This window comes from Radiomyces spectabilis, assembly GCF_025331425.1.
Source record: "Radiomyces spectabilis strain NRRL 2753 chromosome Unknown BYT42scaffold_19, whole genome shotgun sequence".
NCBI lineage: Eukaryota > Fungi > Mucoromycota > Mucoromycetes > Mucorales > Radiomycetaceae > Radiomyces > Radiomyces spectabilis.
The window spans coordinates 342530-364933 of record NW_026251944.1 but is presented as its reverse complement, the minus strand read 5'-3'; the positions used below and the strand labels follow the sequence as shown (position 1 = coordinate 364933).

General features: G+C 43.1%; 7 protein-coding genes across 7 annotated transcripts; 4 read left to right on the top strand and 3 right to left on the bottom strand.

Annotated features, from left to right (window-relative positions):
* Window positions 1–1196: 1196 nt before the first annotated feature.
* On the top strand, window positions 1197–4059 carry BYT42DRAFT_167726 (lung seven transmembrane receptor-domain-containing protein). Its single transcript, XM_051562351.1, has 12 exons — window positions 1197–1438; window positions 1517–1601; window positions 1668–1765; window positions 1822–2086; window positions 2158–2192; window positions 2262–2354; window positions 2420–2510; window positions 2597–2645; window positions 2715–2765; window positions 2847–3055; window positions 3130–3745; window positions 3827–4059. The coding sequence occupies exons 1-12, from the start codon at window positions 1355–1357 to the stop codon at window positions 3879–3881; spliced, it is 1731 nt and encodes a 576-aa protein (XP_051418214.1). The 5' UTR covers window positions 1197–1354; the 3' UTR covers window positions 3882–4059.
* Window positions 4060–4462: 403 nt separating this feature from the next.
* Window positions 4463–6097, bottom strand: BYT42DRAFT_590237 (uncharacterized protein). Its single transcript, XM_051570476.1, has 2 exons — window positions 5531–6097; window positions 4463–5452 (listed from the first exon to the last, which is right to left on the bottom strand). The coding sequence occupies exons 1-2, from the start codon at window positions 5800–5802 to the stop codon at window positions 4837–4839; spliced, it is 888 nt and encodes a 295-aa protein (XP_051418213.1). The 5' UTR covers window positions 5803–6097; the 3' UTR covers window positions 4463–4836.
* A 962-nt stretch (window positions 6098–7059) lies between these two features.
* Window positions 7060–9396, bottom strand: BYT42DRAFT_590234 (major facilitator superfamily domain-containing protein). Its single transcript, XM_051570475.1, has 4 exons — window positions 8654–9396; window positions 7723–8576; window positions 7454–7592; window positions 7060–7377 (listed from the first exon to the last, which is right to left on the bottom strand). The coding sequence occupies exons 1-4, from the start codon at window positions 9105–9107 to the stop codon at window positions 7130–7132; spliced, it is 1695 nt and encodes a 564-aa protein (XP_051418212.1). The 5' UTR covers window positions 9108–9396; the 3' UTR covers window positions 7060–7129.
* Window positions 9397–11763: 2367 nt separating this feature from the next.
* BYT42DRAFT_167650 (adenosylmethionine decarboxylase) lies at window positions 11764–13543 on the top strand. Its single transcript, XM_051562350.1, has 3 exons — window positions 11764–12289; window positions 12384–12610; window positions 12765–13543. Exons 1-3 carry the CDS (start codon window positions 11922–11924, stop codon window positions 13517–13519), a joined length of 1350 nt encoding a protein of 449 aa, XP_051418211.1. The 5' UTR covers window positions 11764–11921; the 3' UTR covers window positions 13520–13543.
* A 965-nt stretch (window positions 13544–14508) lies between these two features.
* Window positions 14509–15634, top strand: BYT42DRAFT_596174 (glycosyl-transferase for dystroglycan-domain-containing protein; the record flags this gene model as incomplete). Its single annotated transcript, XM_051570922.1, has 3 exons — window positions 14509–14641; window positions 14695–15386; window positions 15467–15634. The coding sequence occupies 3 exons, from the start codon at window positions 14509–14511 to the stop codon at window positions 15632–15634; spliced, it is 993 nt and encodes a 330-aa protein (XP_051418210.1).
* An 869-nt stretch (window positions 15635–16503) lies between these two features.
* Window positions 16504–19476, top strand: BYT42DRAFT_590222 (acyl transferase/acyl hydrolase/lysophospholipase). Its single transcript, XM_051570474.1, has 13 exons — window positions 16504–16687; window positions 16746–16866; window positions 16926–17095; window positions 17201–17408; window positions 17471–17763; window positions 17838–17939; window positions 18035–18051; window positions 18116–18207; window positions 18308–18338; window positions 18401–18462; window positions 18530–18645; window positions 18720–18906; window positions 18996–19476. Exons 1-13 carry the CDS (start codon window positions 16544–16546, stop codon window positions 19349–19351), a joined length of 1899 nt encoding a protein of 632 aa, XP_051418209.1. The 5' UTR covers window positions 16504–16543; the 3' UTR covers window positions 19352–19476.
* On the bottom strand, window positions 19477–21587 carry BYT42DRAFT_590221 (uncharacterized protein). Its single transcript, XM_051570473.1, has 3 exons — window positions 21062–21587; window positions 20706–20901; window positions 19477–20566 (listed from the first exon to the last, which is right to left on the bottom strand). The coding sequence occupies exons 1-3, from the start codon at window positions 21379–21381 to the stop codon at window positions 19673–19675; spliced, it is 1410 nt and encodes a 469-aa protein (XP_051418208.1). The 5' UTR covers window positions 21382–21587; the 3' UTR covers window positions 19477–19672.
* Between the last annotated feature and the right edge of the window lie 817 nt (window positions 21588–22404).

The following is a 22404-nucleotide window of genomic DNA, read 5'->3' as shown; positions in this document are numbered from 1 at the left end:
CATGGACAAGGCCGTGGTGGACAGATCCAAGGCTACTGCTAAAAGGGCAGAGAAAATACTAAAGTACGAAAACCAAAAATAATGGTGTTAGTGGTTCTTTATCATCCATGCTTGGAAGCATCACAATAAATGGACTATGCACGGTTGTAAGCTCAGGATGAGCTTACCCTAGTAGAACGCCAATGGTAGCAAGGCGCGAAAGCTTCATCTCTTTCTGATCAGTTTCTGGCACATCAACTTCACCCGGTATCGCAGCCGTCGATGTACATGCACTGGATTCCATCATACATGAAGAACAAAGGTAAGATCAACAGGGACCCATGTCCGTTCAATTAACTTTTTTATTCAAGTTTAACCAGTGTGCGTCATAGACACCCGGCAGCAAGTATCGTTACTCACTTATCACGAACCCGCCCGATAACAATCTGGTGTATTAATTAAATATGGTCCGGCCGTATGTCGAATATCGGCATAATGAGCATTTGCATCATTCAACAAAGATAACAGCATGATTTACATGTACATGAGCCATCCACAACCCCTTGAACAATTTTCCTATTCAGGAAAACACCAATGTATCGATCGGTGCTGATGAGTGATTTTTTTTTAGAGTTTAGCTACATATGCTTTCATTGTGATTTTGGCCGAAACAGTGACATGAGCCAACCTTTTGAGACTCGTTGGGAAAGATTTATGTACACTTTTTTTTTCTTGGATTGGCTTTGCCAAGTAAAACATGGTAATGAAATTGCACTACACAGGTAGACAAAGGGAACGAATAAAGAGAAAAACTCAAGAGAACGGAGAATCTAGTGTGATTCACAAAATGCTGTCTTTCATTCAACAATCTATCTCCCCATACAATACTGTGAATAGTGTAAAAGGTGTCGAGAAACTGTATTATGTCCTTCACACACAAATTTACGTTGTTTTCATTTGATTTTATTATGCAGCACAAGGGTCATCCAACTGCTGCTAAACATGGTCCTTCATACAGTATGCTGAGAAAGATCGCGGAAAGCCGACCCCCTGTTTCTGTGGATTGTGAAGCCTTGCTAATGTCACGTTCATGTGTAGTCTTGAGATTTTTTTACAGCGTTTTTGGTATTCGTTGGTGGCTGTACTGTTGACTTGGTAGAGCTCCCGTCGCCTGGGGGATGGGGGATGGCAAGCAATTTGACAAGGACCTCTGGAAGCAACGCAAAATGATTGGCTCGGAAATGCATGAGCTCAGGTTTTGCTGCAATTTGATTGGAAAACAGTCCTTTTTCAGCCCATCCTTGGCTCCTGTTCCCTTGTGTGAATACAGTTTTTTGGTTTTTTCTGAAATACTCGCTCCAAGCCTTTTTTTGCCATGCCACGTTGGCGAACTGTCATCGCTAGTGTAGCATCACTGTGGTTCTTTCTTGTCCAATGTTGGGCGGAGGAAGTTTATATGGTAAGCCCGAAAATACCTTTTCCTACGGCATCGTTTGTTTTTGCTCAATGCCAAGTTTTATGCGTGTCACCCGCTTAGGCCGCGGATAGTTACTTGTCCACATCATGTTCCGGTGTATGGAGTCAAAGCGCCATTCCTGGTGGTGTCACTCCGTTTATCAAAAGTAAGATTTCGACACCCATGGCAGCTACTTTTTTTCGTATCGTTTTAACGCGCTACATTTATCTAGTCAGCATTCACCCTACCGTAGCCGGGAAAGCGTCTCTATTGATTTATGAATGGCGCGACTTTGAAAAGATTGGATACTACAACAATGTGACGCGCGAGGTATAGTTCTTTTTCTCGTACCAGTGCTCCTTGTTTTCAAACTGATACCAGTGTAGACTGATTACCTATGCAACGATCACGCCATAGCGAACCATGTTTGTTCGCGTGAAGATGCTGGCAAATTTATTACGCATATTCCTCCTGAAGAGGCCAACACGACTTCAATTTTTTCCACAATGTTTGATCTTGGAAACAGAACGGAAATGGCTTTATATAAAGTACATTCGACCGGTTATTATTGTGTTGCCGTGGCTCCCGTCACCAAGACCGATGACAACAAAGCCATGCTGGAAGCATGGGTTGAATGGAGATATCCTTATGGTAAATCTTCACTTTCATGTACAATGATCAGATCATTCATGCAGGATTAATTTTTCACAAAAAATCAACAGGTTTATTACCATCGGCAGATTATCCCAAATTAGTGGCAAGTAAAAAAGCACTGGAAAATCAAGAGGAGAGGAGGCTGTTTGAATGCTAAGAATAGGCTCAATAGCTGTACGGAGTCTCAGCTTTGGTTTATCTGTCGGTCGGCCTATTTTGGGGTGTACAAACCTTTCGATACTGGAGAGATATTTTACCGGTCCAAGTAAGCTGTGAGGTTTAAAGTGATAAAGGGGTGCAGGTGAGCTCACAGGCCATTGAAAAATGTAGCACTTTTTATCGGGGGCCATCTTGTTTCTTACCATTGAAATGGCTTTCAACTGGGGATTCTGGGAAGCTTACAATCAAAGCGGATCTCCTTGTAAGTATCAAAAAGTGAACCAAATACTAAGGGCTTGTAGAAGACATTACCAGGCACAAATGGAAACTCAAACAGATATTTGTTAGCGTGGGCGTTATTGATTGTGGTTGCCTTATTGAATGCGGGACGAACAAGGTAAATCATAGGAGAGGAGGAGGATCACATCATGCTTATGGCGTTAACCCGTGCTTTATTTGTTGCTAGTCTTTCGTTCTTTATGCTGTTGATCGTGTGTATGGGCTACAGTGTCGTCAGGTAACTTTTTTGTTTTCTGAAAACAATGGATAGTTGGACTTTTTGTTTACTGAAATGCTTTTATTTGTGGCATGTATACAGACCATCACTAGGCGATGCAATGAAGAAATGTGTTATTCTTGCATGTACGCACTTTTTCTTTGGGGTGGTGTATTCGCTCGGCACCATGGTACTATCTCCCGAGACCGCCGGCTTTTTAATTTTGTTGGTCATTTTCCCCCTATCCATGACCATGACGGCATTCTATGTATGGACCCTCAATTCAATAACATCCACCTTGGCAGTTCTAGGTAAGTCATGGGCCATGCTAGACTAGAATGGCACCCAATAGAGAAAGAAAGAAAGAGACTCAAGCTTTGCTTAGAAATCCGAAAACAGCACGTCAAAATTGTGATGTACAAACGATTGTATCGGTTATTGGTGTTTTCCGTCATTATGGTGGTATTAATTTTCTTTCTCAACATGTGGAATTTCTCGGACCGGGATGCGGTGGATTGGGCGGCTCGCAACTGGAAATCACGATGGTTCATGTTGGATGGCATGTTAAATATTCTGTATTTCGTGGTGTTCATTGTGATTGTGATTCTGTGGCGACCGACAAGCAACAATGCTCGATACGGTCTGGAGCAGATCAGTCAAGACGAGGATGAAGCGATGGATTTGGAAAACCGGTTACGACAAGCGGAAGGACTGGGAAATGGTCATGTCAAACCAGGCGACGAGTTTGGTCGAGGAAGGCGCATGGACGATGAAGCCGGCATTTTTGAGCTAGGGGATGATTTTAGCGACGACGAAGATGAACATGGTGGACCGGTGCGATTGGTCAGTGTCAACCACGGTCCAGAACCAAGCAGTTCGTCCACGAACCCAATCTATTCCGGGCCATCACGCACCAATGGATCTTCAAGTCAACCACGTTCGGGAGATCAAACAGCGTTACTGAATGTTACGCAAGATGAAGACGAAGAAGACGATGATTAGTAAGTCTTGGCAAAGATACCGGTTTTTGTGAGTCATCAGAATCGACTGACACACAAATTGTCATTCATTTTTTTTTTTAGTCTCAATGACGATGAACATGCCAGGCTTACGGATAACGCCCGCAAACCATCTTAGAACAAGTAATGGAACCAAGAAAGAAGAAAAAAAAAGTAGCATTTTGAAATTAACAAGAATACGATATAAAAAAAAAAACTTCATCACGAATCCTACTGATGCAACCTTTGCCCCAATATGACCTTGCCACCTCATCTCTCCCATTCACCCACCCATTGTATCAATTGGAAAAAGCAACAGACTCAGTAGCTTGTACACAAAAGAAAAAGCCACAAAATGACAGATGAAAGTATTTATGTCTGCAACATGCACGCAAACTACGGTATCATCTTTATCATCACCTATAAGACCGTTCTTGGGACATAATATGTGCAAAAAAAGAAAAAGACTGCATCGACTGTATCCATTTGACCGGGATGCATGATCTGGATTTCGGTTCTATTTTCCCTTTCAATTTCGATTCGCCATCATTGCGTGATGATCGACCGCAGTATCAATTACAGTGGAGAGCAGTAACAAAAACAATATTACCATTTTTGAATCATGCAGATGCGATCGAACAAGAAACCAAATCATCACGAGATCCATGCTCATGTTTATATTTTGATCTGCGAGCATTAGAGCGAAAAAAAAACAATGATTCAAACTCTATTTGGTCTTGCAAACATAATCATTCAACCCATATTCGACTGAAAAAAAAGAGAAACGAGAGCACGATGGTGTCTGCTTGCTATTTAGTAACACAAAAAGTTGAAAAATTAACAAAACAAAATGCACAAATATAAACGGTCAATCATAAAGTGAGAGGATTGGGGATAAGGTGCAATAGGATGTGTGAAAGCGAAAAGAAAAAAACTAGAGAAGAAACCAGAAATAGGAGAAACGAATCATAAATAACGATCGAGAGACATTGGGAAACTGGATGATAGATACTACAATATTATATAACATGAAGAGAATTGAACCTCTTAGGCATGAGTAGATGAGTAAATGCATAGCATGGCTTAGGCACAGGTCACAGTGAAGGAGCTGAAATGGGTACGGAATACAAAGGATCATTGTCCGTTAATCTGCTGTTGTTGTAGAGTGGCCAGATACCAGAGGTAGGCATAGCGGAGGAGGAAGTGGTGGGTCCAAAGGTATTTGAAAATGTAGAAGATGAAGAAGGCAGAGGCGACGAGGATGAAGAAGACGATGACGACGAAATCGTGGAATATGACGAAGCGGACGATGTGGGCGAAGCGATCAGGGATGGATTGTCATACCAATCCAAATCGTATCGCCTGGTGGTGGACATGGTGTATGGGTGACAAGGTGCGATCTCTTGATTTCGCATGGTTGGATAGACCATGGACGAATTGAAAGTTCCGGGACAAGGAAGCAGAGGTTGTACCCAGGGAGATGTATACCTCCACTTTGGTGGTAACCCCGGTGGTTTCTCCACGTCACCGGTGGTGTAGGTGGTATGGAAGGGGGTAGGTGGCATTGGAGCCACGGTTTGTGCCATTAATCGTTGTACATGTTTCATGCGTTCTTCGGCCGTCAATCGATTCGTTACCGGTGTCTTCTTGTGGACCTTAAAATGGCGACGCAGGTTACTAATCACAGCAAATCGACGACCGCACCCAGGGCTAAGGCAGAGACACAGACATTTCGGGTTTCAATAAAAAAAAACCAAGAACATAGAGTGGTTTCTAATAGTTAATTACCTGGTGCATTGGAATGGCTTCTCACCGGTATGGGTATACGAGTGAGTGCGTAGAGCACTGGGACGACTGAAGCATTTTTGACATACGGTGCATGGGTATTGCTTTTTCTTGGTGGCAAGATCGGCCGAGATCGACGGGGAAAACGATGGCTCCGAAAAAACATCATAGTTGATATTAGTATCTTCATTCGTTGGGTGGTTATTGTCGTCGGAATCAAAGGGAAGCGAATTCATATGACATGAAGATAACAACGATGGAAAACAGTCAATCATTAAAAATAAAAAGCACAAAATCAAGCAAGCAATGAGATTATTTAAAAGAGATGAATGGCTTTTTTTTTCTCTTTTCGTTTATGATGAAGCACGAAGGAAGGAAAAGTAGAAAGAAGCGTTATAAAATTAAAAGAAAAACCGAAGATGATCTTGTTTATAAATAAATAATACCGCTTGGTCTTAAAGTAGGATGGGATCACAAGGAAGAGCCAGTTAAAAGAAAATAACAAACAGTGCCCTGGATGCATTATGCCACATTGGATGTCGAGGAAGTGCACAGAGATTTCAAGGGATGAATCAACAATAAGGGAGGGGGGAAACATTTAACTAGATGCGTTTTAAGTACCTGAGGAAACATTCGTCATTACCCACAGAGTAGGGGTGCACTGGTTTTTTTTTTCTTGGTTGGGGGGAACGGGAGACGAAGGAGGAGCAAATCCGGGCACAAAGAAATTGCCTTTTGCAGTTTGTTTACGCAAACTCTAACGCGTCCATACTTTCAACAGCTGAACTATGCCAACTCGTAACGGTTTTCATGATCCTTTTCGATACCAGTATTTAGATGATCCCGGTAATCTCATTCATTCAATTTGATAGCGCGATGACGGTTCAGTGAATGATTGCCAAGAACAATTGGCCCACAAAGTGCAAATGTTGCAGTTTCAAGCATCTTTTTTTGACGACAATGAATTTAGGAGCAAGACCAATAAAATACGCAATGTCGAGACATGGTTTTCCAGATCCATCACAAGTCCGGACAAGCAACGGAACTCCTGGTAACTGTCGCGTTTGGAATCACATTATCTCCCGTATGATTTTATTCTGCAATACAATCAATAGACTTTTTGCCGTCATCACTCAAAAGGAGAATTTCTTCTTTTTTTTTCTCACTCTTTTTGCAGATGACAACTATTTAAGAGAATAAACCTAGCATAGTATGATGCAGTCCATTGGCATCGGAGGATACGTGACAAACAGAAAAAATAAGCAACAAGTTTCCGAATGTCTCGCTTTAGTAAATTGCCATAATTCAGATCAAATTTATGAAAAGGATGGTGTCTCTCGTGGCTGGAAGCTCAGACAAAAATTCTTTTGGCGCTTTTTTTTTTGCGACATTAGTAAGCCAGGGGAAAATGAATCGAATATTCGCGAGGAACAAAGAAGTTTTAAGATTGAAGGAGTGGTGACAAGAAAAGCATTGGCGCATGAACTATTAAGGAGACACATATTGAATTGAAGGAGCTTTTTTTTTTCAATGGATAATTAGTGTTATGCCGTGCATGCAGTGTTATTTTTATTATTAGATACATTTAAACTTGTATATATTTCATGAGCGTGACCATCGACCCAGCAAAAAGACGCCAAGGCTGAGAAGCGCAATGGCAGCTGACACTTCAAAAAGCATATTAGCACCGTACTGCCCGTAAACAAAACCGCCAAAGATGCACCCAAGACCAAACCCGAGACCGGAGAACAACGCAGCCAGAATCCCCTGTGCCATTGAACGCTGATCCTCAGCAAAGAAGGAGTCCACCTGATTGACGCTGAGCGCCCACATCAGAGCGTACGACATACCTAGAACCCACACCCCACCCACGCATGAGTTCAGTGCCGTCATCAATCAATCACCTTATCGGTCCTTTCAACTTACCATTCACCAGTTGCATGCCTAAAGCGACCGCCGTGGAAACCAATTGAGACGGTTGTAATAATGTATACACCATATTGCGAGCCACGAGAATAACGTGAGCAAACGTAATCAACGCCGTGATACTGTAATTATCAGCAAGCTAATGATAGACCATTGGGGTTTCCCGGAAAAGATAAAAGAAAACCAGTTTAGAACGTCAGTGGATGGAATCAATGGGGGTCTCGCAGATAGATACGAATTTTTTGGTTGCGCATCTTTTTTTTTTTTACCTGTTTGGAAACGTAGAATGTAGAAACTTCAGCCACGCCACCGATAGGTCCTGTCCAGCCAATCAGAGCCGATTCCATGCCAAGATCGTTGCGTAGGAACAGAAATAGAAACTGGGCAATCATGGAGTACGAAATACCGAACAACAATGTCGTGACAAGGAACGTCCAGACTTTGGGCGATCGCAATTGTGACTTTTCAATCGGCTGCGTGTCGGGATCCCCCACAGCGGCAAAACCGGCCAAGGAAACATCGATGGAAGGAATATGTGACAGAGCCAAACCCAGTGGAGGAAATTGATCCATGTTGGACATGAGTTCGTTGGCCTCGTTTTGAAGATCACGTGCTGCAATGGAAGTAGTGGTGGTTCGTAAGAGATGCAAATGGTTATTATCATCTTCCAAGAACACAGTGTTAGCGTGACTCGCGCAACTGTTGCGACGCGCCATGGCTTCTTCGGGTTCATAGGCGTAATTGGATACTCGCGGAGGTCGCTGGTCGACACTGTGACCCGATAAGACATTGGTAAGCGCTGAAAAGAAGGAAGTGGAACGGACGGACGTTGAGAGTGGCAGTTCCGGTTCATGCGGATTCACATAGTTGCTACGGATAGGATGATTGGGTGATTTCAAAAGTGGTTGTCTTTGGTCTTGGACCATGTCATCCTGGGGAGGCACGAAAAACGCGGTTTCTTCCTTGCTATCGGTCACTTTGGTGAAGAGTGCAAGAACGACAAACGAAGTGACCCCGGCGGCAAACACGTAAAAAGCCACGTTGATACCCACCTTGCTGATCAAAAGACCGACAATCAAAATATTGACCCCATTGGAAATGGAACCCCACAATCGCTGGTTGCCTATATAACAATACCCAGGTGAGTGACCAAGCTCCGCTTAACAAAAAAAAAAAAAGGGGCTCGAGCGTGTTTTTTACCATATAAAATCTTTTGATCCCCGAGCATTTTGAGCACCGCACTGTCGACCAAAGCGGTGACGGGTTGACCGAAAAACGCGAAAACAAGAGCGAGCGCCGCTGTCACCATAAGCGTCAACGACTCGGTATCAGGCGATTCCAGGAAAGAAGAGGTGCTGTCGTTCTTCACCAGCCATCCCGGGAGAAACATGAGACTCATGACACTCACACCACCAATGGCAGCAAGAATAGCCATGAGCGGGCCATGCCATTGTGGTCGTCGATCGGCTACGACCGTCCAAATGGGACACGCCACTGACTGGACAAAGGGGGCAATGGCTAACACCATACCTATTTGTTTGGAAGGTAAATGCAGTGCTTCATCGTAAAAAAGAGACAGGTAGGGTATCGCGGATCCGAGCAAAGCATACAAGCATATGTATAACAGTTTTGGAAGCACAAAAGAGGAGGCCATGATCTATGTATGGATACGCAACGGGTGTATGACAAAGAGCAGAGATGGAGGTGACAAAAAAACTGTAGTGTATCAGGAAGTAAGCAAGAGGCCAGGACTAGTGATATAATGGGTAAAATAAAAGCAGGGCGCTCTATTGTGAGATAAATGGGTGGGAAGGGGAAAAAAAGACCCTTTGGGTATTTTGATTTGACTTGCTATTTATTGATAATCCTTGTTTTTTTCCAGTTGTTGTTGTTGTACAATTGACGCCAGCAAATCGTCCTTCGTTGAATAATAACGAAAGAGAAAACAAGGGAAATAGGGAATATGGTTTCCTCTTTCTCTCCTCTTTACACAAACGGAAACGTTTCCTTTCCCTTTTGTGTTACCTCGGCAGCTGATATGCAACAACCGATGAAACAATGATGATGATAATAATGTCCTTTTCGGCAAATCAAAAACCGTCGCTCTTTTTTTGGTCAGTTTTTTTCATCCACCTCTTCTTTTGTGGCTGATCCAGAATAAACTTCTCTTGTGTCTGTGCGAGCGTAAATGCACCTTATAATTTCCGCAAAAAGTGAAGCATTGAGGAAAAGAATGTCTGACTTGGGTTACAGGTGGTACGGAATGAATCAATAAAAAAAAGGGGAGGTCATCTTTGCGGCCTCCTATTGAACAATCATCCAACTTTCCCAGTTGCCAACCCGAAACGTAAATTTTTCTTTTGGCGTTTGCGATTAATCTCTTACGAATAACACAGTGGTTACGTGAAATCGATCGAACGATGCAAAGCGTAGTTGAGTATTTTCGCTGTACTATGATGTAACGAAAAAAATTGTCAACAGGGGATGGGCATGTAAAACACGGAGACAAAAAGTGAAAAAACCTGATCGATTGTTTATCGCTGTTCCGATTGCACGGTCGACGAAAGGCTATATTAAAACGGTGCGTAGCATAGGCAACCGTGAATGCTTCTGTGCAACGCAAGACGAAAGTGTTACTGTATTCTATAGGACTTGAAAAGTATAAAGCCAAATAACTAATGAATGATTTCTGCTTTGGTTGACTCTCAAGACATCCAGCGATGATGACGATGTGCATTTTCGGTGCGAGAAGACCCTGAAAGCATTATAGAAACAAGTATACAAAACATGAGACAAAGAGGGGATTTTTCGATCGAGTCATTTTGCTGCTATGTTGTTCAGGTTCCCGTGGCCGCTGTCGGGTCCAGTTTTTATGTGCCTGTGTCACGGCTGTGGCCTCGTCGTACCCGAATCTCTACTGTAATGCAAGGAACGGATCAAGCAAATAGAGTAAGCCGCACCATGGGAACGAGTGTGTTTCATCAATTTTTTTAGTTGATAGCAAAAAGGCCAACGTGGGACAAGAAATGGAGTCAAATCAGGTCAGAAGCTATTTTTTAGGCATTACACCGGTTCATTTATGGCCATGGTAGGCAACGGCTTATCTGTGGGGAGTAAAAAAAAAAAGGAACGTCAATGTTGAAATGTTCGTGGATAAAATGAAATAAGGAATCCGCTGGAATTCTTTTTTTTTAACCGTGATGTTGCAATGATTCGCTGAAAAACAGAAAAGAAAATACTGGCATTATCATTGGACCCACCTCTATGTTTCCCTGCCATTTCTTTTTTTCATTTATTCAACCTCGTTGAATTGATCAGCCATTCGTCATTTTCTGCACGAGCGCTTTGCTTCCATCATAGATAATGGCAAAAGGTGTTGACATGGGTTATGGAATTTTTAATTCTACGATCCGAATACTGCGGGTGTTTCTCTATCGCCAAAGTTCCATGGTTTCACTTGGCATGCCATCAGCCGTTTCTAATTACCCGTGCAACATGTGCTTCCAAATAAATGAAAAAAGATCCACGCAGGCTTTTTTTTTTTTTTTTTTTTTTTTTTTGGAAAACATTGAGAAATCGTCAAATTAAAGCAGTCTTCTGCAGTATTTACCCGATCAATAATCCAGCCATTATCCCTAACAACTGACACAAAGCTTATAGATGTCATAGTAAAAATTACAGAATGAATATGTCGCAAGTACAAAGAGTATCGCGGTGAATCCACAGGGGAGCAGGTGTTATGGTGACAAGCACTGTGCATCCAAAGTGACGCTAATTCATAATTTTAACCCCGACCCATGTATAGCCAATCATGATTATGACTTCACCGCCTCAATGAGAAAAAAAAAAGTTTTACTCTCAATTCAACCTCAATGCTGAAGTGAAATGGAAATATTTTTTTTTTATATTGCAAAACTCTCAGCCGGAATTGTTGTCTTTTTTTTTTTCTTTACAATAACATATTCCCGGCGGAGACCTTGTGCTTGGTACTGCTGGTGCAATTTTTGTTTATACACATCATCCCGTCCGTTCAAGCGCAACACACCGTAGGCCGTTTCGTCCCTCCTCTTGTCCGTGCTTCTGCTTTGGAAAACAGTCTTCGTTTTCGTCCACCGTAGAACAGCAAAAGCACTCGCTTTCATTGAACACATTTGCCGTTTATACACGCACCCTCTCTATACTTATTCCCCCTCCCACCCTGCTATGCATCCTAGCGTTTCCATTCCTGCCGCACCACCTTACTAACGTTTCTGTAATATCGAATACTACATCCTCTCTGTTCAATTAGACTTGTTTTTTCTTGTTTCTTGTTATTATTCTTATTCTTTTTTTCTTGCTTGCTTTTTTTTCGCATTTCTACTTGCAACCCTATCCAACTACATATTTTTTTCCCGTCTTCTTTTGCCCCTAGACAACTGTATATTGTAAACGGGCCGACGTTTCCATCTCGCAAATCAAATTATATATCATGGTCGAACTCAGCGTATGCGCTCCTGGCGACAACTATTCAGCACAACAAGGTTCCTTTGAAGGGCCCGAAAAACTCTTGGAAATCTGGTTCTCTCCTTCGCCGAACCGATTGCACGATCATCAAAACCTTTCTTCGTCGGAATCCTCGGAAGCCGAAGATGATCACAGCACCAGCAGCTCCATGGACGACAAAGAACTTGTAGAACGTTTCAGTCCGCCTCGGTCACATCGCCATGGCAGTACGACGATTCGCCACTCGGGTTTACGGGTGGTACCCCGTCCTGTGTGGGACGATGTTCTTTCCATTGTCAAGTGCACCGTTCTCAATGTCATTCATAATGAAGACGTCGATGCCTATCTCTTGAGGTAAGAAGAATTCAAAATTGCCGCCTTCCCTTGTCTAACTCTTCCCTACGCCATGCTCATTGATTTTTTTTCTGTTTCTGTATTGTTTTGACAGTGAGTCATCGATGTTTGTTTATCCCCACAAGCTGATCCTCAAAACGTGTGGCACTACGACCCTTCTTCTGGCATTGCCACGTCTACTGGAAATTGCCAAGCAATACTGTGATTTCGAAAAAGTTTGGCGTGTCTTTTATTCTCGTAAAGCATTCATGTTCCCCGAACGTCAAACGGGTCCTCATCGTTCATGGCAAAACGAAGTGGATTTCTTGGATAAATATTTCGGTATGTTATTTTATTACTGCTTATCTTGTCAATTTCATTTCATTTCATGCCTGTGCAAATCTTTTTGATCGTGCCTGGGCGGTGGCTTGGCTGCTTGTGTGGAAAATTTTGACTTGTAAGAAAAAAAAAATTGACTTTTTTTTTTTGTTTGTAGATAATGGTTCTGCTTACCAAATTGGTAAAGTAGCAGCCGATCATTGGTATTTGTATTTGACCAAACCTGCCGACGATGTGCTTCATCATCCCAAGCCACGTTCGCATCCTTATCACTTGCAAGGCGCGATGCGTGAGCGCGAAATTATGAGCGGCTGTTCTACGCCCATCACCTCCGATACGGAAGATCCTTCTCCATTTGGTAATGCTGGACATTCGTACCCCGATCAAACCGTCGAGATCTTGATGACCCGCTTGAACCCTGAAAAAATGAAAAAGTTCTATCATGATGCTACACAGATCGAATCGGGCACGGTGGGCGGACAATGGGTCGATAAGGAAACCGGTATCGGCCGTCTTTATCCAGAGGCTCACATCGACTCGTTCTTATTCGAACCTTGCGGTTACTCGAGCAACGGATTGAGCCATGATCGTTATTTTACCATCCATGTGACTCCGGAGCCTGATTGCTCTTATGCGTCTTTCGAAACAAATATACCTGTGGAGGATTCGCATGCGGGTGATGGCGAGATCTCTCCTATTGAAGCGTTGGTGCATCAAGTTGTTGACATTTTCGGCCCCGAAACCTTCACTGTCACCTTCTTTACATCCCACCATAAAGAATATCACAGTCACAGCCATATGGTGCGTTCCATGTCTTCAATGCAGGGTTATCAACGTACGGACCGTATCCTCTACGAATTCGATGGCTACGACTTGGTCTATGGACATTACACAAAGGACGACTCGGCCTAAAACGAAGAAAAATTCAACACGCGCCTGGATCGCCCTGGTTTTTTTTTTTATTTCCTTTTTTTTTTCTTTCCTAGCTCATCATAGGAAAACATCCTATCGTATTGAAAACTAATAAAAAAAATAACGACCGACCATACGGCGGATGTTGCCAGGGTCATTTTTACAACGTCATATTTTATTTGTTCCTTTTCTTATTGCTGGCTTTCATTGTTATATGGAAATGTAGTCGAGAAGCAATGTGTTAGTGGAGAAAGACTAGTTTCTTTTGTTTCTTTTCTTTCTGCCAACTGGATTAATTACAGTGGCACCATGTAGTATTTGGTAATCGAGCATCGGTTCTGTACGACCTCCGACAAATTAAACTCTTTTTTATTCTTTCATAAATACAGAAATACCGTATCTATTGTCAAGCTTGTTCTCTGTCTCTTACTTTTTACATCGTGGGTCGACCGAAACTCAGTTCTCTCCTTTTACCCGCCCTTCTAGCACTCGTTTAATTTATTAGCACCTGGTGGACGGCCGTTTTTTTTCGTTAACTTTTTATTTCGTTTTCCTGCATTCCTTGATTTCGCGCTGGTTCGCTGTAGCATTCAATATCGATGAAATTAGAACCGACTCAAACACAGTGGAAATGGCTTAGATACCTTTTCTTCAGCTATGCCGTTATTTCGCTACTCTTTATCAGCAATCATTTATACACTGGCTATTCTTCCCCTACTCACAACGGTGCTATCCGCCCTCGAGCAGACGGCGACCTTCAAACCAATTTATCACTAAAAAAGCAAAATGACCTGCCTGTTGACAACAAACCGGTTTCAAACGAGGAAAACAACGTGGTCCAATGGTCCACCATTCGTGGTAAGCATCTTGACCCCAACGCCCCACGCGTCCATGGCAGGAGCTTCAGTCTTTTTTAAATCAGAAACCAAGTAGATGAGTCACTGCCTGTATCCCAATCGCTGGTCTTGTCCAAAATATTCAACTCGGCCATGGGTCCTTCCAATGTCACTTCCTATTTTTACAAGGCGCGAAACCGCATGGATCCAGAAGATATTACCATGGCTACGCTCGTCACTCGCGATCGTTTCCCGGTGCTCAGCCGTCTAGCCACCCATTATAAAGGTAAACTTATTATATCGACACTTTTTTTTTTGTTATTAACGCGAAATCTCTAGGACCTATTTCGGCGGCCATTCACGTCAATGACGATGAGAGCAAAGACGAAACGTTGACGGCGCTTCAGGAGATGTATGAAAGCAACGCAGATGTACAGAAATATGTAGATATCCATTTAATTTTGGATACCTATGACCGACAATTCAACATGTGGCGCAACGTTGCCAAATTATTTGCGCGGACCAATTATATTATGATGCTCGATGTGGATTTCCATCTGTGCACCGATTTACAAAAGTCGATTCGCGGGAACGCCGACATCATGGCTCGCCTTCGTCAAGGCCGTACAGCGTTTGTGGTGCCCGCCTTTGAATACATTCTGCAAGCCGACGGAGTGGATGCGGCCACTTTTCCCAAAACCAAGTCCGAGCTATTGCAGCAGGTCGGCGACGGGAAAATTGACATGTTCCACAAAGGGTGGCTCAAAGGTCATGGTTCGACGGATTATTCCCGCTGGTATAACGCTACGGACTTGTATCAAGTTGACGAATACGATTTTTCCTACGAGCCCTACATCATTTACAAGAAAGAAGACAGTCCATGGTGCGATGAACGGTTTATCGGTTACGGAGCCAACAAAGCCGCATGCCTTTACGAGATTTATCTGTCTGGTATTGACTATGTTGTTGTACCCAACGATTTTCTCATTCATCAGACGCATGATTACCCCGAAAAAACACGACGAAAAGAGGTACCACATTGAAAAGAGAAAAAAGGAGAAATATAATACGATGAATATAACGGTTTCTTAACTTTCCTGCATTTTACCAGCGCCAGTACAACCGAACGTTGTACAGTCATTTTAGAGAAGAGATATGTATCCGATACGCGCGCATGTTTCTCGCTTCCAGCCAATGGGATACGCCTCGAGCCCAAAATCTTCGAAGAGAATGTCAGAAAATCCGTAATTTTAGATCCACCCTACGATCCACGTCATAGATATATACTATTCATAGCATCTGCATCATATAATAAAACACACATACAGTACATCACAATATTCCCGCTGATTTTGGACAACATTGCCAACGGTGGATGGTAATGAGAGTATCTTCAATACTTTGCACCGAGAAATGGTGGCAGATGATGAACAACATGCGCCCCACCCAGAAGCGATGATTCCCGCCTTTTTGTATATGGGTTGCAGCATCGACAGACTGAATGCTCAGACTGGGTCATAGACTCAAAGCTCTCCCAGCACTATTGCATGTCAGTAAAAAGTGGCTCTGGAATGAATAGTTTTTTCCATATGCTGGAGAAAACGGGTAACCATGTACTGGTTAGCATAACATGTTTGGATAGGGCATCTTGAATATACAGTAGATAACCAGGACAACATCATAATGAAATTGTGCCACAATTGTAAACCTTTTGGAAGTAAAATAGTGAAATAGTGCTTCGCTTTCACGAGGTACGACAGTGGGATTAATCGTAGCACAATCGAGCAACACCAAGTACCATCTCATCCTACCCAGCTCGATGACGTTGTTTAGTCTTGACTGTCATCAATGACAATGGGGTGTACCCACTGCGCATAACTTGACTTCTTTTTTTCTTTCCATTAGACGAAATGATGAGAATGCAGGTTCGTCTGTGTATCACATCAACACGAGGATAAAAAAAAACCAATGTCATGCATCACATCATGTAAACATCAGCCGGAGTTGAAAAAAACGGACGATGCAAGGCTTGATTTTTGCATGAGATCAGCGTCATGCTTGTGCTGGACCTGACTGACACGTGAAAAAAGGGTTGCGTTTTTTTATTATTATTATGTGAACCATTATTATGCGTAGGTAATTCAGTATCTTTCTTATTATTTATCTTTGATATTAACGATATACAAAAATGGAAGAGAAGCCATCAGTTACGGACGACTTGACCACAGTTTCATTAGCCCAGTTGACCATGTCCACCGCACAGCCTTATGCTTCGTCATTAGCCAGCAATGTCAAGTCCATCTCCTGGGATGTGGCCACGTTTTGGTCTACTGTAAGAAATAGACTACGTACCATCATGTTGCAGCAAAAAATCTGAACCCCCTTTTTAGAAGCTGTACCGACATCTCGCCAATGCTTCGAATCCCAAAGCCTACTACAATCACCTGCTAACGGTGGCCACCAATTACGAGCAGTGGGCTGAGGCTGCATCTATATTGGACGATATCGACGGTATAGTGTATGCTATTCCGATACGATAGAGAACAAACTGAGTGACACTTCATTTACAGGTCTTAATGCCTGGAAACAAGATCCACGGTCGTCCGACTATGACTGGGAACTGATTCAGACACGACTTGATCAACTTCGAACCGTGCGTTTGCAGCAGAGTCAATCGGCCATGATCTTTGCCCTTCGTACAAGTTTAGCCAGGAATTTGGGTGATATGGGCAATCCCAAGGTAACAATGATGATGCATTTCATGAACTGCTGGAAAAGGATCCCACGCTGGGGCCAGCTGTTTAATATTGCGATGAGAAAAAAAAAGCTGACATAATATCCACAGCTGTATTGCCATTCACGAGTGGGTACAAAAGATCTCATTTCATCGTACATTGACCAAGTGATCCGACAATTGAACTGGATTTGCGACGAACCAGCCGATGAAAAAGAAGAACCTGATCTTGATCTGAAGTTTAAACATGACTTTTTTATGAATATCCGCCAAAGTTTTGGACGAACCGCATTGCTGTTGAGCGGAGGCGGCACTTTAGGTACAGCTCACGGAAACTCCACCTAACCATGAAAACTGTATTGACCAGCCATATATTTTCAGGGCTGAACCATATTGGTGTAATCAAGTGCCTTCATCGTGCAAGGCTTTTACCACGAATTATCTCGGGCGCTTCCAGTGGCAGCATCATTGCAGCGCTTGTGTGTACAAAGACGGATGAGGAAATTCCACACATGTTTGATCCTCTGTCGGTCAAACTGGATGTATTCGAGCGTGAAGGACATCCAGATACACCTATGATGCGACTTCAGCGTTTATTAACGCACGGTCAGCTGTACGATGTCAACATCTTGACTGAAGCCATGCGGGCCAATATAGGCGATCTCACCTTTCAGGCAAGTGGGACCGCAGTCTGTTATTTTTTACGCAAAAATATCAACGAGACTCACAAGCATATCATCATGCACAGGAGGCTTTCAATCGCACTCGGTGGATTCTGAATATTACTGTGAGTTCTTCCACTCTGTATGACATGCCTCGGCTGTTGAATTATTTGACAGCCCCCGATGTGGTAAGTACTCTTTTTTTTTTTTTGCTGAAATCTACTCTGCAATCTTTTTGACAGCTAGTACAAAACGGATACTGACGTTGTTGGTAAATCACCAGTTGATTTGGTCAGCAGTGTATGTAGAATCGTGAGCTGAATTGAACAATATACATTCCCACTTAATGATGCCAAACCTATAGAGCCGTATCTTGCGCAGTACCGGTATTCTACGGCTCCTCTCGTTTGTATGCAAAGGACAAAAATGGCAACATTGTGCCTTGGAATCCGAGTGGTAAGCTTTTTCTTTCTTCTTCTTCTTCTTCTTCGTTTTATGAATGAATGAATGGATAGGATAGCAAACATGAGTAATGCTAACTATGATTCATCAATAGATCAACTTTACATTGACGGCTCGGTAGAAAAGTAAACATCATACAACCCGTGTTCTTGTTACGTGAAATTAATGGATGACCCTTTTACCCTAGTGATTTGCCGATGAACAAATTATCTGAATTATTCAATGTCAACCACTTTATTGTCTGTCAAGGTAAGCCACACGAATCAATTAAGTACATGTATAACAGAGATCTGATTGAGCATGGGTCGCCGACCAGTGAATCCGCATGTGATTCCATTCTTGCAGAAAACCACCATGCCGTCCTTAGCAAGACAGGCCATGAATTTCTGTATGCACATGGCGAAAACGGAAGTTCAACACCGTTGCACACAGGTAAGTCCACGCCATACTGAATTAAGCATGTACAACCTTTTTTTAGTAATCGTTTCTAACCATTCCATGGCCAGTTGACCGAGCTCGGGGTGATGCCTTCCTTTTTCTACAAGATTCAGGCCATCATGTCCCAAAAATACTCGGGCGATATTACCATCATCCCCGATGTGGGTTATGCGAATTTTCTCAAAGTACTTTCCAATCCCACTCCCGAAACCGTCGCCGAAGCAATCGTATGTGGTGAACGAGCTACATGGCCAAGTAAGACCACTTGATCAAGAGAAAAAGAGGGAGATGGAAAAAAAGTACTGATATAATCCGTTTATCCATTGGTGATGTGCATAACATAGAAATGTCGATTATCAAGAACCATCTACAAATTGAGTTAACAATTGACGCTATTCTATACCGACTACGTTTACGCCGGTTGAATGAATTATCGCAACGAAAGGGCAATGGACAGCGCCCGCTTTTGGAAAACCGCGCCGTATCACAGCTGTATCTTCCCACGACGTTAAGTAGCACAATCCGATTAGATGCAGTTCAGGAATCAGATCCGCCTCCTGCGTTGTCGGTCGTTGTGCGTTCCACCAAAAGTACACCAATGGTTGTCGCACCGGTGCCTGCAATTTCAAAAGATAAACGCGACCGTGTCAATACAAAGAAAAACCTACTGATGACTGCTACACGAATGACCAAAACATAGCTGTCTATGCCCATATAACTTAATTACCCGTCACGCCATTTATGACTCATTGATCCATCCCGCAGCCAGGAACATGGGGTTTATAACGATCACTATGATAGCCAAATATTTTATGATATTTCACCTGTTTTCCTATAGTTTATTGTATTTGTTTCTCAAGAATGACATTATATACATGAATGATTAGATTAGAAGAAAAACGTCAAATAAAGAAGAGAAAAAGAAGAAGAAAATAAAAAAGACCAACAATGTGGGGTAATATATAAAAAAAAAAAGATGGAGGGGGACCATAGAGCATGAGAGAAAGTTTTCGAGAAAAAACTAATAACGACACACGCCACCATACATCTTTTCATAACCACTCATACGTAAAGAAGGCAATGGAGGTGGTGGATGAGCTGATCCTGAGGAAACCGAAGGAGGGCATGGTTTGGTTGCCGGTAAAAGAGGACGTAAATTTGTCGCCGTAGGATATGACAGATGATGTTTTGGGGATGCAGAGAGGGGAGAGTGGGGCAAACAAGTGTCCGCAGTTGAGGAAGGAGATGAATGTTGCGTTGGTGGTGGTTGATGTTGTGGCTGCTGCTGCTGCTGAGGTTGATGAGATTGTGGCGGGTAATAAGAGGGAGGTAAACCATTGTTGGTGGATGGGGAGGATGGCGAAGGAGCCTGGTAGGGATAAAGCGAAGGATGCACAATAACAGGGTGATGATGGTGGTGATGATGATGGTGGACCGGTTGTTGTGGGGAATAACTGGAGGTCATGATCATGGACGTCGCAGCCGGCAAGGCGGACGTGGAAGGTGAGGCGGAAGGTGAGGAGGAGGCCGAAGACGAGGAAGACGACGAGGAATAAGCCGTCGATGGGGTGACTGTACCAGCGACTGGATTGGACCGACAAGGCGGTAAAGCAAATGCAGAAGGACGCATGTAAGAAGGATCGTCCGGTTGTCCCAACTGCATGGGCGACGACGGCAAGGACATGGTCTGTTTAATACTCGAGGAGGTGGATTTGGTCAGGACCATTCGTGAGAGTTTTGGAGAACAGGTCGACCCGGACGTTGAAGGACCCTCTGCCGAAGATCCACAGGAACCCATCGAGTATGTTTGTTCTTCCATCGGCGTTCTTACCGCTCCTGCTGCACCTTCACCTCCGGGCAATTCATCCGGTTCGCCCAGTTGATTTTTGAGTAACGTATTTTCCGCTTGCAAAGCCTAAAAAAGGCAATTAATACCATATCCGACAGTCACCTACTCAGAATCCACTTTTTTTTTCCCTCCTCCACAGAATTTGGCCTTCACTGAAGAAAAAAAAAAACCGACGGTTCGGAAAAAAAGACCCGACTCTATGTACCTTTATATAATCCAAAGCCAACTTTAGAATGTTGCCTTTGTTCGGTTTTTGTCCAGGATGAATCGCGTTGGGTACCACTTGAGACAACTCCAGTATAGCGTTATTGATATTATCTCGCCGACGTCGTTCCACGTGATTATGATTTTCACGTCGTCTTTGAATCCGCTCAATCGCCGTCTTGCTGTCCAAATTATTTCTGTAACAAGACAATGATTTGTTTAGAATGTGAAAAAAAATTGGACATGAGCCAAACTATCCTTTACGATACAGCCCCTGATGGATGCCGTCACGAATTCATCAGGTCCATCGACAGGTGTACGTGCAGAAAGAAATAGAGAGAGAATGGCTAAAATTACCTATTCAGGATATTGACACCATTGACTCGATAAGCAGTTTGACGTTTCGCGGCTTTGGATTTCTTTTTTCCAATCTTTTGAGGCGACAAATCCGAGGTAAAGTTCAGGAAGAGTGGTTGAGGTTGAGGCTTCGTCATGGTAGTGGTGGTAGTGGTGGGTGGACTGGACTCCTCGGTAGAAGAATCTGTATCATTGTCTTCCGCGCTATCGTCTTCATCATCGACCATCATTGCTGCGAGCTTTTCTTCAGGAGAAATCGATGATGGCAATGGCTCGTTCAAAAAAGGTTGTTCTTGCGTCATCATTGCAGAGCAGATCATCGTATGCACATACAGAAATCGACCAATGAAGGAAAGGATATCCTCAAAAAAATGACGAAAAAGGTTTGATCAACAGGAGACAAAAAAAAAACAAAGGATGAGAACAGACAAGCAGTGGACTCAAAGAAAAAAACCCAAAGTACGAGGAAGAAGAAGGAAGAGAGAAAGAATAGCAAAAAGGAAAAAGGGGGAAAAAGCGATATACTGCGAAACCACATGATGCCAAAGAGAAAAAAAAAAATTTAATCACCAACAGATTTTGGCTGGGCCCGGTGGTGATAGCCTTTTTTGGCAATCAACCAAAGAAAAATCTCATTTTTTTTTGCACCGCAAGTCCAGCCAGCGTCTCAGATTTCCCACGATCCCATCCAATCATTGGCATTCTTTTACCCACTCTATTCGGGATTCGAATCTCCGCCAACATTTGACAGCAACAAAGTTTGCATGGATTGGGGATCCGTCGATTCTTGCGTCTGATGATTGGATATTATTTTAATTTTTGTGACTTGTTATTGGTTCCGCTTCTCAGCAACGGTTCATCGTTTACGCTGGTTTCCTGGCGGACGCTTTCCCGACAAGGAACCAATGCAAGTCGCCAGATGCACACCACTTTACTCGCGTAACATCAAATAAAAAAAAACGGGCTATGCCTCTCTCTTTCGGAATTTCTTTCATTTACAAAAGTGGAATTTTAGCGTCATGCCCTTCTTTTCGAGCTAAAAGTGAAAAGAAAATTTTTCTTCCCCCGGGACCATCGTTTTCTTGTTGTGAATGATTTCAAATGGGGTTTCTATTTGCGTTTTTTTTTTCTTGTGAAACATGATGGGATTCTCTTTGCCGTGGTGGAAGCATGTAGAATTATCGCAACCATGCCCTCAGTTCGTTGAACAAGAAAACACCCCACTTGACCCCCTTGACAGTATGTATTTCATATCTTGTGCAACGATTGTTGAAACCCATAATTGGAAGTGGTCTCAAGGACTGGGACGGAAAAAGGGCGGCCCTTGCACGATGTCCGCAAGT

Excerpts from the sequence above, each read along its gene's own strand:
- BYT42DRAFT_167726 (XM_051562351.1), top strand. The coding sequence starts at position 1,355 with ATGCCACGTTGGCGAACTGTCATCGCTAGTGTAGCATCACTGTGGTTC. Across the intron at positions 1,766-1,821 it reads ACAACAATGTGACGCGCGAG|ACTGATTACCTATGCAACGA; the intron begins GTATAGTTCTTT and ends ATACCAGTGTAG. Across the intron at positions 3,746-3,826 it reads GACGAAGAAGACGATGATTA|TCTCAATGACGATGAACATG; the intron begins GTAAGTCTTGGC and ends TTTTTTTTTTAG.
- BYT42DRAFT_590237 (XM_051570476.1), bottom strand. The coding sequence starts at position 5,802 with ATGATTGACTGTTTTCCATCGTTGTTATCTTCATGTCATATGAATTCG. Across the intron at positions 5,453-5,530 it reads AAGCCATTCCAATGCACCAG|CCCTGGGTGCGGTCGTCGAT; the intron begins GTAATTAACTAT and ends TCTCTGCCTTAG.
- BYT42DRAFT_167650 (XM_051562350.1), top strand. The coding sequence starts at position 11,922 with ATGGTCGAACTCAGCGTATGCGCTCCTGGCGACAACTATTCAGCACAA. Across the intron at positions 12,290-12,383 it reads GTCGATGCCTATCTCTTGAG|TGAGTCATCGATGTTTGTTT; the intron begins GTAAGAAGAATT and ends TTGTTTTGACAG. Across the intron at positions 12,611-12,764 it reads TTTCTTGGATAAATATTTCG|ATAATGGTTCTGCTTACCAA; the intron begins GTATGTTATTTT and ends TTTTGTTTGTAG.
- BYT42DRAFT_590222 (XM_051570474.1), top strand. The coding sequence starts at position 16,544 with ATGGAAGAGAAGCCATCAGTTACGGACGACTTGACCACAGTTTCATTA. Across the intron at positions 16,867-16,925 it reads TATATTGGACGATATCGACG|GTCTTAATGCCTGGAAACAA; the intron begins GTATAGTGTATG and ends CTTCATTTACAG. Across the intron at positions 18,339-18,400 it reads ATTGACGGCTCGGTAGAAAA|TGATTTGCCGATGAACAAAT; the intron begins GTAAACATCATA and ends CTTTTACCCTAG.
- BYT42DRAFT_590221 (XM_051570473.1), bottom strand. The coding sequence starts at position 21,381 with ATGATCTGCTCTGCAATGATGACGCAAGAACAACCTTTTTTGAACGAG. Across the intron at positions 20,902-21,061 it reads GGTGTCAATATCCTGAATAG|AAATAATTTGGACAGCAAGA; the intron begins GTAATTTTAGCC and ends GTCTTGTTACAG. Across the intron at positions 20,567-20,705 it reads TGGCTTTGGATTATATAAAG|GCTTTGCAAGCGGAAAATAC; the intron begins GTACATAGAGTC and ends TGCCTTTTTTAG.
- BYT42DRAFT_590234 (XM_051570475.1), bottom strand. The coding sequence starts at position 9,107 with ATGGCCTCCTCTTTTGTGCTTCCAAAACTGTTATACATATGCTTGTAT. Across the intron at positions 8,577-8,653 it reads GGATCAAAAGATTTTATATG|GCAACCAGCGATTGTGGGGT; the intron begins GTAAAAAACACG and ends ATTGTTATATAG. Across the intron at positions 7,593-7,722 it reads CATTCTACGTTTCCAAACAG|CTTGCTGATAATTACAGTAT; the intron begins GTAAAAAAAAAA and ends GTCTATCATTAG.